Below are 14,356 nucleotides of genomic sequence, written 5' to 3'. Positions count from 1 at the left end.
TACAAGGCTGTCTTTTTTTCTACCCATAGTAGTATATGGTGCTATTGTTTGGTACACAAAAATCTTGAATGTAAAATTCAAACAGAAACTTTTGTCCATACAGAGACAAATGATACTTTCATTATTTAGGTTTGAGAACAGTGTCTACTAATGCGATCCAAGTTCTGTCGGGCTTCCAGCCTCTTGATTTTCATGTGGCTTATAAAGCCTTTTGTTATTATTTAAGGAAGGGTGTTTCTTTAGATTTTATGGGATTAAAAAGTTACAATTGAACGTGGTAAGGCTAAAAAGAAACTTATGAATCAGTTGATGGAAATCTGGCAGAGAAAATGGGAAGTAAGTGATACAGGAGTGGTAACCAGGCTCTTCATGCCAAGGGTATCTTTTGCCTTGGATAAAAAGATTAATGTATGGTTTTATCCAGAGATGAAAACTTCTTATTTTTTAACTGGCCATGGTTCCTTTAATTTAAAATTATATTATTTTGGGTTAGCGGCAGATCCAAACTGCCTCTGTTCATGTGAAGAGTCTTGGTCTCATATATTATATGACTGTTTAATTTATGAACAATATAGAATGCAACTAAAACAGGTAATTCGTGAATTGGGTTTGGGCAATGAGCACCTCTACCTTCAAAGCAGAGAAAAGTTTAATGCCTTACATTTGCAATGATTTGCAAATGATTTGCAAAGTCTGTCTTCACAAAGCAAAGCGTAGACAGATGTCTACTGTTGCTGGTCATGTCTGCTTAGTAAGTCTTACTATATTTTTTTTTTTTTAGCTGGCACTTGGATCGAGGTGTTTTTTAATTATTATTGTTATTTTATTATTATTATTTTAATTTTTTTATTTATTTATTTTTATTTATTTTATTTTAATTTATTTTATTTATTTATTTTATATATTTATTTATTTATTTATTTTATATTTATTTATTGCTAGCTTCCAGGTTGGGCCACCTGGGAGTGGGAAGGCTGGCACCCACCAGGCTTGCACTTCTTATGGTGGGTGTGGTATAGTGTGTTAGTCACACAGACAGAATAATTGATTCAGGCCTAGCTCCTTGTGACAGGGTCAGGCACCAGGGAGCATTTGCTCATATGGTGACTGTTCCCTGGTGGCAAAGAGGCCTGACTAACAACATATGTAACAACATATTACACTTTACTAATATTATTTCATTTCACACTTTTCAGGCCCCTTGCAGAAGTTTTACATCAATTACAGAGCACACAGGCGGGGATGTGCGGAAGCCTAGGGGCCACCATTGACATGAATATACATATCCATATCCCTTAATATAATTGGATAGATCCCATTCACCCCAGGTGCCTTTCTTATGTTTAACTTCAATAATTTCTCTTCCACTTTGTTTAAAATAAATTATATACAGATGCCTTTGCAAATGCTATAAATGCCTTTTACTGGAGATAGGGAGTAAGTTTTATGGAATTAAAATGAAGTCTTCCCATATGTGAAGTAAATAGTGATTGGAAGAAAGATGAGCCTCAAAATTTAAGTGAGACAGTAAGTCTCCTTTCAGGCATAAGTTATCATAAAATGAAGTGCACGGTGAAAAAAAAAAGGAAGAAATTGCAGGAGTGAAAAACTGTAGAATGTCAGCAAGACCATATGTCTCATTTACTGGCTTAAATTTGTCTTAAGCTGAAATAGTGATTTAGAGAAGAAAAATATAAAATTCACCTAAGGGAGGAGAGTGGAAGCTGTGCATGTATATAAAGGATACATGGAGATATTTCAGAAGAAATACAGAGAAATTCAGTTGCTAATGCCCCCATCTGTTTGGGGGGAGCTATAGGGTAATCCAGTGGGTGAGAGAAGAACATAATGTTGTGATAAACCTCTCAACTCAGCAAGGACTCAGTTGCACAGCTATATTTCTTTATTTCCAATAAGCAGTACTTTTTTTGGGACGGTACGCAACGGTAAGTCGTATCGACACCTTTATTAACAGTGACATGTGACATTTGTAATATTCTGTAATTTTTTTTCACATGATTACTTACTATTCAAATAAGCTTAAAATTACTTAACTAAATTTGCATTTTTTACTGTGTATTTTTAAGATATTTTCTATATAAAACTGTCTAACCATTTTTATCATTCTAAATTACTCAAGTCGGGCCTCTGTTTAACGAAGTCCTTTTATAGTGAATTATTTTGAATTCCCCTTGGAAGTTGCATTTAAAACAGTTTCCGTTGAGTGAAGAAAATTTTCACATAGCGAACGGATTAAGAGCGAATTAACTCGGTATGCACTGTTTGCATTTCTGGCCTTCAGGCAATTAGTGCTGCTGCGAGAATTAAGAGAGCTAACGCATTCTACAACTTAGTGTTACCTGGTAAAACCTATCTGACCACCTGTCCCACATACGGAGGAGTTCGTTAGTCAAGAGTGAGTCAATAGAAGGAGTTCGCTAGTCAATAGAAGGTGGGCCAGAGCCTATTGGGAATACCATGTATTCCCAGTGGGCTCTGACCCACCTTCTATTGCAGTGGTGTCCAACCTTTCCCGTACAGGGGCCATATTCAAAAAAATTCACTTAGATTTCTTTAGTGTGTTATATTTCCCTATTTTGTTGCATGTAAAATTGAAATATTCAAAAATTTTATTAAGTACAATCACAATTACATTTATTGAACATTACATTTAATGAGAAAATTTTTTTGATAATTAACAAAATTTAAAATGCTGTTTTAGTTCACCTTCCTCGCGGGCCATAGGTTTGGACACCTTTGTGAATCAACCGTAAGCGCTCCATTCGAGAATTAGAAAAGTGATTTTCTTTTACCCCAACAAATAACCATCTGTTGTTTCGTGGAAGTACGTTATCCACATTTTTCCGTAAAATTTCCCTATTTCTGTTTACATGGTCACAGTACCTGAATATCCGAATGACACCGATGTTTTGGACAGCTTCAAAAAAAAAAGAAAAGAAAAAATTTAAATTTAATAACTAGTGATAATACCGATGAGGAGAGAAGGAAAACGAGGACAATGATGGTATTAAACCTTCTAAAATGAATTGTTGGCATTTGGTGAAAGTAAAGTTAGAAAATTGTCAATTAGGTTACAGTTGAGGTTGTCACAGACATTGAGGTCCTTGAGGTTGTCACAGACATTCTCTCAGATATGCCAGACAAGCTGTACTTGCTACCTGGGAGTCTAAAACGCTAATGGAACTGATATTCGGGTGACACTCAAGTCAAGTGGACCCAATTTCGGCGAAGTCCGGATGGTCTGTGACAGCCAAATCCTCTGCTTGCACCTTCACGATGGAGGGACTGTTAGTAATCCTGGGTATAACCTCCATGCACAAGTACATGGTGGGTGACCACCCAGGTGTGAACCAACGTAAGCAGGGGTCGAGGTGTGGTGCCCACACCATATGGAGGAACGCCGCCCCTCTATGTTACCAGGCAGTACTAGGTGGTAGATGACTCTCATCAACCGGTGAAATACCACCACTTTGCTTATTGGAGGCTTGAAGTGGTGGAACCTATGTTTAGTCTCTAGAGCTAAGTTCCGGCCAACCCTTCCCTATCTCTTCCATCATGTAGTATGATTGATGACTTTTGAGGTTATGATGAATGTCGTGGTGAGATCCAATATTCCTTACATTTCGAGGGTACAGCTCTAAAACAGTGTTCGCAGGCCGGCCGCTAGTTAGTACACCTGACCAAACCTATTGGTAACTCTCTAGGAGGCTTCCGGATCAGCTAGTGTATAATCTTGCTACCTCTACTCTGCCAGATAGTGACTGGAGGGAGTCTGAGTAGTGTGTATGCGGGGAGCATTGTCGAGGCCACGTTATGTCAAGGATCTGGGTATATTCTTACCACATGTACGCCCTATCCAAAAATTTCATTACTTCATACAGCATGTCCCACCCACTTTTTCTTACTATTGAATACACCATGAATTGTCAAACTAATAGAGCAAGCTTATCTGCAAAAAGATCTAAACCTCCCAAGGACTTCCTAATTCATTTCACAAATATACGTGGTCTCAATTCTAATCTTAACAATGTCCATTTCCACTTGCAGTCATCCAAACCCCATGTACTTTTTCTGACAGAATCTCAATTATCAGTTGATTCAACTACTGCTCATCTCAGATGTCCAAATTATTCGCTGTATGATTCCTTTCACCTCAAAGGTGGTACTTGTGCATATGTCCGTTCTGATATTCCCTGTCAGAGACTTGGCAATTTGGAATCTCCTCTCTTTGATCTTCTCTGGCTTAAAATCTCTCTACCTCACTGTGTAAAATTCATCTGTTGTCTCTACCATTCTCCCAACTCCACTAATCACTTGGAGCTCTTTGACTTCCTCTCTTTGCAACTTAACTTTCTCCAGTCCAACTTTCCTAACAGTGAGGTAATTTTCCTTGGTGATTTTAATGTTCACAACTTCAGCTGGCTTCCGTTTTCTAGTCACACTGACCCAGCAGGTCAGTGTGACTAGAAAAGCCTCGCATCTCAACAGTGGTCGAGATGCTGAGGCTTTTGCGATTACTAATGACCTAGCACAGATTGTTCATTTACCTACAAGAATACCGGACAATCCTAATCATACAGCCAATACGCTTGATCTTTTTTTCACAAACAACCCTTCTAAGTACACGGTCGAAGTGAGAGGTCCTTTAGGTACTTCAGATCACAACTTGGTGATTATCTCGTGGCTATTCCCAACCTCATGTTGTTTGGCATTACAAGAATGCAAAATGGGATGACCTGCGAGACTTCTTTTCTTCTTTTCCTTGGCCGAATTACTGTTTCAAAACTTCTGATGTCAAAATTTGCTCAGATCGTGTCAGTGAAATTATTCTTGCAGGAATGGAATCCTTTATCCCACACTCCACTTTAAAATCTCGTCCTTTATCTAAACCTTGGTTTTTCAATAAATGTGCTAAGGCTGTCCAAGAGAAGAATGTTGCATATCGTAATTGGCTTGTTTCTAATTCTTCAGTTTCATTTTCTGCCTACACCAAAGCTCGCAACAATTGTAAAGCAGTTATTAATCAGTCCAAACTAGAGTTTGAACAGGCTAAGAGTAGAAAACTTGCTTCTTGCCCTAATGGTAGCCGAGCATTCTGGTCTCTTGCCTATTGGCCGCAACTTTTGCCCATCTCTGCTCCCACCTCTGTCCAAACAAGATGGTTCTGTTGTCACTTCAGCCAAGGATAAAGCTGACCTGCTAGCATCCCATTTTTCTTCCAGCTCATGTATTAATGATCTTGGTAAAACACCTCCCACCATTTCTAACACGCTCCATTCAATGCCTCCTGTGGTCTTCCATCAAAAGGATATCAGAAGGATTTCGATGAATCTTGATGCTAAGGATTTCGATGAATCTTGATGCTAAGAAAGCTCCAGGTCCTGATGGTATTTCTCCACTTGTTCTCAAAACCTGTGCTCCCGATCTTACTCCTATTCTTTGCCGCCTTTTTTCACTCTCTTATTCCAAAGGTGTTTTTCCTTCTGCTTGGAAATTTGCTCATATCCAGCCAGTTCCTAAAAAAGTGTGACAAATCCCTCCCATCCAATTATCGTCCCATTGCAATTACTTCTACTCTTTCTAAAGTAATGGAGAAATTAATTAACCGCCAACTCTTAAACTACCTAGAAACCTTCCGTCTGATCAACGATCGCCAGTATGGATTCCGTCAGTTTCGATCCACTGGTGATATTCTGGCTTATGTTACCCATTTATGGACTAATTCAATGGACAGGTTCGGTGAAACACAAGTAGTTGCTCTTGACATCTCAAAGACTTTTGATCATGTTTGGCATAAAGGTCTTCTAAACAAGCTTCCATCTTATGGTTTGCCAACTGTTTTTAGTAATTGGTTATCCAGTTTTCTCTCTGATCGCTCACTGAGGGTGATGGTAGATGGCTCTCTGTCTTCTAACTTCTCCACTAATGCCTGTGTCCCCCAAGGTTCAGTTCTTTCCCCCACTCTTTTCCTCTTGTATATCAATGACCTTCTTCCATTTGCTGGAAATCCTAACCATAGTTTTGCCAATGATACACATTGCATTCAACTTTCCATTTTGAGAAACCTTGTCCTGCTCAATCAGCTTCAACTTCTCGAAAATCTGCTGCGAATTCCTTAAATCCCGATCTTCAGGTAATTCTCCAGTGGGGCAAAGACAACTTAGTTGATTTCAACCCTTCTAAAACTCAGTCTTGTCTTATATCTCGCAAAATGGATTCTTCTGCTCCTATGCTTATCTTTAGTGACACTCCGATTTCTAGGCAAAATGATATATCTCTTTTGGGGATTACCCTGACTTCTAATCTCTCTTGGCACAAGCACATTTCAAATATTGCTTCTTCTGCATCTAAAAAACTTGGTTTTCTCTTTCGCTCTCGGCGTTACTTTTCTTCCAAACAGCTGCTCACTCTGTATAAATCGCAAATCTGCCCTGCCATGGAATATTGTTCCCACATCTGGAGTGGTGTCCCCAAAACCTCTCTCAGGCTTTTTGATTCCATTCAGAAGAGGGCAGTTAGGTCAATTAACGATTCATCTCTAACAGAGTCTCTCCACTCGCTTTCTCATAGATGCACTGTTTCTGCTGCATGTCTCTTCTACAGATACTTTCATGGGCACTGTTCTTCTGAATTGGCTTCTATAATTCCCGCTCTCTCTTTCAAAACAGTCCGAACACGTGCCGCCACCAGCCAACATCCATTTACTGTCCAACTTCAAACCCACAGAACCAACTTTTCATCTTCCTCATTTATTCATTCAACTGCCGTTTTCTGGAACAACCTTCCTTCATATGTATTTCCTGAAAATTACAATCTACAGAAGTTCAAGTCCAACGTCAACAAATATCTTCTTTCATCTTCTCAACCTCCAACCCAAGCATGGTACTAAGTACTATAGTTTCTAATACCTCTCGTATTTGGGGTTCACATAAAAGAAAAAAAAAAGTTAAATGAAAGAGAGGCAATTCGTAGATACCCAAATGATAAGGTTTCAGAAAAATTGAAGCATTTGATGATCGCTCTGAGTACGATACCAATTTCATCAAGTGAATGTGAACGAGGATTTTCACAAATGAATCTGATCACCAGCCCAACCAGCGCTTCGTTGACGACAAAAACAATTTCTTCGCTACTGTTTCTTAACATTGTAGGCCCGCTGCTGACCTGCTTCGATCCAGCAAAAATGTCGATTCATGGCTGCTTCGGAAACGTCATTCAGCAACCGATACACAGAGGAAGGAAAGAAGTCGGCATAGGACAGGGGTTGGCAACCTTCGGCTAGCGAGCCGCATGCAGCTCGTTTAACATGTAACTGTGTCTCTTTAACTTTACAGCTCACATGAAGCACAATTTGAAATGGAGTTAGAGGACTGAAAAATCAAGGACATATGGAGTGAAAGACTAAAATGCCTTAAAACTGAAATTAGGGATTTGGAGAGGCAAAAGGCTGCCCATGCAATTCTACACAAATGGACGGCGATAGAGGAGTTTAAAATGCAGACCAAATTGTGTTCGATGCGTGATGTAGCTTCCTGGACCCATATATAAATTTGAAAATATTTGCGTTTCGATTTCTCTCAATTTTTGGTTTGACGTATTTCTCCGAGCAAATATTTTTGAACATGAGCTATATTAAAAATAAATCAAGAAACCGTCGTCTGAACAATGCGAGCATGTTTAACGCTCAGCATGTTTAATTACGACATACTCACATGATGTTGGAAGACACTTGCTTAAGAAGTTCATCAGCAAAAGTCACATTCATTTGTACCTAATTGGATGTTTGTTACTTTTTTTCAGTATTAATAAATAATATTTCAAAATATATATATATTTTTTTTTTTTAATAAACACCTTTCTACTCTATTCCATTTCTTAAAAACTCTCTCCCCCTCCCAGCTTGAGCTGAGGTGTGGCTCTTCAGATTCTCTCTCTCTCTCTCTCTTTTTTTTTTTAATTAGATCAAAAATGGCTCTTCACTCAAAAATGGTTGCCGACCCCTGGCATAGGGTGTCAGATGAGAACTTAATAAAAATTTGGAATATTCTACAAAAACTTTATTATGAAATTATTTTTACTTATTTTTTTTATATACTTGAATAATGAATTTATGCTTAATAAACTGTGTGTTAATACACTTAATTTGTTCTTATTCTGAAAATATTCCTACTAAAGTAACAATATCAAGAGAAAAAAAATTTCAGAGTACTTTTCATATCCTTTTAATTTTCAGTTTTTTCTGATAGCAAAGAATGAGTACGGCACCTATTTTTTTACAAAAAAGCACTGCCAATAAGTAAACACATTCTTGACCAGTGAAGCACTCAGAGCTGTGAAAAATGAACAAACCCACAGACATATAAATACTACAAATAGTATCTCTAGTGAGGATAAAATGTATAAAAATTATATTTTAAACTTCAAATAGTAAAGGCTGTTCTGTGACTACTAAAATATAGATTTTCTTCTAACCAACAGATTCACTTTTGGATAAAGTATGTAGTTTTTATAACTTTAAAACCAGTAACAAATAATGGTTCACTTTTCGATGCCGTCCAATACTTTTATTCACAATTGCATTATGAACACAATTGTGAATAATCCATTTTTTATATTAAAACATGCACCAATGAGCCAAAACATTGTTACCACCTACCTAATATGATGTTGGCCCTTCACGTGCAGCCAAAACAGCTCATACCTGGTGAGGCATGGACGCTACAAGATTTCTAAATGTCTTGTAGTGTCTGGTACCAACACATAACGAGCAGATCCTTTAACTCCTGTAAGGTCTGTGGTTGAGATGCCGCAGATCGGAGTTGCTGTTCCAACACAAACCACAGATGCTCGATGGGATTTGATGTCTGTGGAATTTGGAGGTCAGGGCAATACCTGGAAGTCTTCCTCATCCTCATGTTCCACGAACCAGTCTTGAACAATCTGGGCGGTGTGGCATTGGCACATTATTCTGCTGAAAGACGGCACTGCCAGAGGGGTAGACCATTGTCATGCAAGGGTGTACCTGGTCAGCAGCGATGTTTAGGTAGGTGGTAGATGTCAGGGTGTCCGGGACATGGATGACTGGACCTGAGGTATCCCAACAGAACATTACCCAAAGGATGACACTGCCGCCACTGGCTTGTTTTCGTCCCACAGTGCGTCCAGGCATCATCACTTCTCCAGATAGACGATGCACATGTACCTGGCCGTCCACATGGTGCAACAGGAAACGTGATTCATCGGACCAGACGACCTTCTTCCAATCACTCAAGGTCCAGTTTCCATGCCCGCATGCCCATTGTAGCTGCTGTCGCTGGTGAACCTGGTTAACATGGGTGCTTGGGGTGGCCTGCGGCTACGCAGCTCCATTTTCAGCAGGGTTCGATATACTGTGTGTTGTAACACATTACTCCCGTCACCAGCATTCCAATTACCGGCGAGTTACGTCACAGTCACCCTACTGTTGTCACATACCATCCGGGAGAGCCTTCGCTCACCTCAAGCATCGATGAGCCGTTGTCCAACACCTCGCCGGCAGTTCATGGGTTTCCCCTCCTCAGACCACTTTTGGTAGGTACTAACCACAGCTGACCGTGAGCACCACACCAGCCGTGCCATTTTGGATATGCTCTGACCCAGTTGTCTGGCCATTACAATTCGGCTTTTGTCAAACTTGCTCAGGTCTGCTGCCTTTCCTATCTGAAGAACAAGAGTAACACTGATTAATGGAACTCAGTATCAGGCGTGTTTTATACCGTGTCCCAACCCTGCGCATGCACTGTAGGTTACCTGCAGTTGCTTCGATTTGCATAATGACTCACTGTTCATGATGTTTTGGCTCATCAATGTGTATTTTTTACGTAATTTTTAAAAATAACCTCCCTGCCATCATGCTATAGACGTATTTTTTAACATGTTAAAAAAATGCCTGGTTTGGTTATTATCTTCATTGGTGGCAAGCAAAAATTGAAAAACCTGTACACTTCAATGATGGGACACTGGCAGTCTCATAAACCACACCTGCAATGAGTGTAGTTACTGAGAGATGCGCTGATCGATTGGAAACTAGTGCACTTCACTAATTGGATGGTACTGCTGTGGGCTAATTTTAAATATTTGTTTTTGACACTTGACAATTATATTCAAGACGAGGCATGAGTGTTTTTTTTTTAATAGTCTGAGTTCTTCAATATGATGCAGATTAAATGGAAATACAATAATTAAGGAATAATAAGTTGTCATTGATGTTACTCATAAAATTTCATTTAAAATGGAAAAAAATGGCTTTGGCATGTTCTATTCCGGGGTGCTTTTGTCTGTAGGCTACAATTTTAAGAAAGAGGAATAAATGTGAGAATTTTGAAATATGGCAAAAAATAACAAAAAATCCACTGCAATGGATGGTTGTTGTGTGCCAAACAGGAAAGTAGATTAGAAGCAATCAAAAAGTGTGAAAATCAACGAAGTGTGAGATACTGATAAGATGGAATGATCACATGTGTGAACAGAAATGTGTTAGTCCAGAATAGACTAGATTGTAAGCAAGTTTGTTTGTGTCAGTTTCAAATTGCTTCCCTTGTGTGAGATTTGATACCGATGGTTTTCTGGTTCTGCTAGATTTCGGATAAGGGATCAAGTCCCCCCCCCCCACACACACACAGTTTTCTAGAGGTCCAGAATTTGATAACACTAAACAAGTAATACATAAATAGTTATAGAGGATATTATTGCATCGTAAAGTCAACTGGTTTTATTTATAAATTTTTTTAATTAAATTCTGATTTGATTTTTGACATTAATTTTCCTCTAGTGTTGGGCATTAAATTAAAAATAACACAAGTGTTCATGTATGATAGTTTTCATTTTTACAAAGTTTCATGAAAAATCTCACTGCTGAATATTATCAAATTTGGTTTCATTCTAAATTTATGTCATAAGAATTTCTGTTTTTCTTTTTAGACTCAACATATTTGTTCTTAGAAACAGTAATACACAGCTTCTGCATGTCATCACATTTGGTTGATATAATAGGGCCACATCCACTGCAATGGCTGATTGTAGTCATTCTTCACCTGCATTGCACTTTTCTACAGTGACATCAATGTGGCCAGCCATGTCCAGTGTTAATAGCTGCATGAGTAACTGTTCTGGCCATGGAGAATGCTACGAGGGAATATGCTTTTGTGAGGTAAGTGTTCAGCCTTTTTTTATAATCAGATATCCTTTTCTTAGTTTTTCTTTATTGTCAATGATTTTTAATGCTAGAGGTCATTTAGAGTTCAGTTAAAGCCTATAGATTTCTTTATAAGTTTTACCAACCCCCTCTCCTCAATGTGGGCACTCGTGCATGGTGAGAGGAACATTGCTGGGATCTAGTGCCCACCATACAAATCCAGAACTGAAAACTCAGAGTGACAGCTAAAAAATGAATATTTGTATGTAGGGATGGGAATCTAGCCCTCGCTAGAAACCTCATCCTTAATTTCAATACACTGCCTTCCAATTCAATCATTACTGTCCAGTGAAATCATATACCAAATCCTTTAAGGTACTTTTAAGCACCAAAAATATGGACACTCACAAATGGCCTGGTATAGTCCCCTTTCATGCACCTAGTGTGGTGCAAAGGACCACAAAATTACATTATGTTCATCTCCAAACCCCCACATGTATTAATTACCAATGTGAGCACCCTGCATACTTTGAGCTTGTCAGAGGTGGAAAGAAGAAAAAGAAATAGACTAAAGGCAGAGCTCATACCAGGAAGTGAGAAAAACAATGAAACGAGTAAATGCCATTAAGCCAACATATGCTGATAAGGTGGCCAGAATACATACCATTGGATACACAGACATGACCAGTTCATTGAAGGAATTGGTCATTCATTCATATTGCATGGGATTTACTGAGTTCTCAAAAACCTACACTGAAAACTCAGTTGCCACTCTAACATTAGTACCTTTCTAATGCTCCATAACAACCAAAATACAATGGAAACTACAAGGAAGACCACAGAAAGCCCAAGTATCAATGGTATAAGGAAAAAATGTTGTGGCTAAGAAGGTGTCTAATGAATCAATCTGAAACCTTTTGCAGAGGAAGAATTGTCTACAGGACAGTTCATCCATACCTTCCAAAATCCAAAGCCAAGAAAAATTGGCCCTCAGCATTTCAGAAGCTGGTCAGCGAATCCACTAATCCCAATAATTGCAAAATTCCTACAGCGGAATTATCATGGATTCCAGTGAAATGCTGATGATATCTAGTTCTTGCTGCAAAAATATGAACCAGTTTTACTTACATGAGACATACCTAAAGGCAAACGAACACTCATCCTTTCATAATGTTACTATCATACGTAAGGATGGGCATCTGGATGTACCTGCTCATGAAGGAGTTGCTTTCCATTTGGCAACCAGGCAACTCCATTTCAGCCTTCGGAACAACAAACTTAGAGGCAGTAGCAATTAGACTTACTGTTGGATTTCTACTAATGAAATGCTCCTGTTTGCCACAACAGACAGAAATCCCCAAAGCAGACCTTGATGAATTCATTATGCAGTTGCCTTCCCCTGTGCCAGAGCCTATTTGTTGAAGCAAATGAACAACCATTATCACTTCAACATAAGCAGTTGTCTCTAGAGTATGCTTTAAAGCGGAAATCCCTGCCAGACCATCCTATGTGGCCATCTGTTTTTAAGCCACAATGGGAAAGTTTGTACAATACCCATAAGACTGCCAATCGTCCTTTTGGTATTTGTCTCCAAGAGCTACTCAAAGAACTTAAATCAAGGTAGACAAGGTTGCCCAAACACCAAAGCAGCTCCTTCCACCGTGGCATGCTCATGTTCCAACAAGTGACTTTTTCCTTCAAAATGAGTGAAAGTCAGAAATTCCATCGTCTGTCTACCTGCAGCTCTATTTAGCACACAGAGCTTGAGCATTCTGAATTCATGCTAGTTTACACAGTCTGCTCTAAATCAGAATCATATGTAGGATCTGCTACTGTCTTTACAGGTGCCACTGTATCAGAGCAGATTATCTCTGAATGCAGCATATTTACTGCAGAATGGCACGCTATAGAGTTACCTTTGGATCACATTAGTAAATGCCAATACCAACAGTTCATTTTATATTCCGACTCTCTCAGGCTTTACTAACTGTGAGATGTAATCCTCATCCAGTTCTGTCTCAAGTTCAGCAGAAGATTCTCTCTCCATGAACATGAATACGATTTGCTTCTGCTGGATTCCCAGCCACATTGGGATTAGGGGAAATGATTTGGCTGACACTGCCAAATTAGCAATTCCCGATAATAACACTAGCCAACAATTTTAAACTTTTTTTTTTCAATAACATGAATGAAATCAACTGATTGTGACTAAATCACATGTGCTGAAAATGACAGTAGAAAGTTCCAATGAATTTTTACTTTTACTTATCTAAATGTACTTAACTACTTTTCTTGTAAATTAATCGATTGAAATAGAAATGACAACCAGTAAACATTCCAAATGGATAAAAAATAACATATTTAAACTTTATAAACACATATTTGGATTTAAGTAAGCAATTAACCCGCAAGTGTCGAGGCAAAAATAGGAAATTTGTTTTGTTTCAAAGATTTCATCCTTTAAAAGCCATCTAATTTGTGGGCCTATGAATATATCCTCCTCCAACTTTGCATCACTAATTTTTGGAAACTGGCTTTTTAATTACTCTAAACCATCACTATTTTTGTTCAGAGCTTTTACAAAATTTTTCATGAGATCCAACTTAATGTGCAAAGGTGGGAGAAGAACCATTTCAGGTTTCATTAAAGGCATGCATTTGATGTTGTGTTTCCTGGGAACGTATTCTGCTCTGATGGGCCATTCCTTCACAATATATAAAAAAAAAATTTTCTGTTTATACTCCGGCATGACAACCAAGTCAGTAGAGTTTACAATAAATCGTCAATACAAATATTTATCGTATTTAGTAGTCACGAGCTTGAACCCCGGTCCACTCAATGAACGCGTGCTATGCACTCTCGCTCCTGACCACTGGGCTACGTTAGGCATAATGATGTTCTACTGCTTGACTATCCCGTAAACACTGCATTAACATAGCATTAGTTGAGGCATACGATGCAAGAAAGCAAACTTATGCAGCATCAGCCAAAAAAAAAAAACCTCCCATTTCACCCTTCCATTCACTCCAAATGCCTGTCTAGATCATCCTTAAATTTATTTAAGCTATCAACTTCCACAACAAGAGATGGAAGTCTGTTCCAGTAATCAACTACCTGCTGGTTAAAGGCAAATTTTCACACATCTATTTGACAACTGTCTTC

At 38.6% G+C, this 14,356-nt stretch overlaps 1 protein-coding gene across 3 annotated transcripts in view; it reads left to right on the top strand.

Moving 5' to 3' along the window:
* LOC150089511 (uncharacterized) overlaps positions 1-14,356 on the top strand; it is a 258,840-nt gene that overhangs the window by 79,637 nt on the left and 164,847 nt on the right. For all 3 annotated transcript variants that reach the window (XM_090389530.1, XM_090389531.1, XM_090389529.1), the window contains exon 2: positions 10,981-11,209. In XM_090389530.1, coding sequence (XP_090245656.1) covers positions 11,069-11,209 — 141 coding nt within the window. In that variant the 5' untranslated portion in view covers positions 10,981-11,068. The remainder of the gene's footprint in view (positions 1-10,980; positions 11,210-14,356) is intronic.

The sequence above is a fragment of the Mastigoproctus giganteus genome, chromosome 2 (genome assembly GCF_048544385.1).
Source record: "Mastigoproctus giganteus isolate SK-2022 chromosome 2, ASM4854438v1, whole genome shotgun sequence".
Lineage (NCBI taxonomy): Eukaryota > Metazoa > Arthropoda > Arachnida > Uropygi > Thelyphonidae > Mastigoproctus > Mastigoproctus giganteus.
This window is presented reverse-complemented; position numbering and strand designations above follow the sequence as displayed.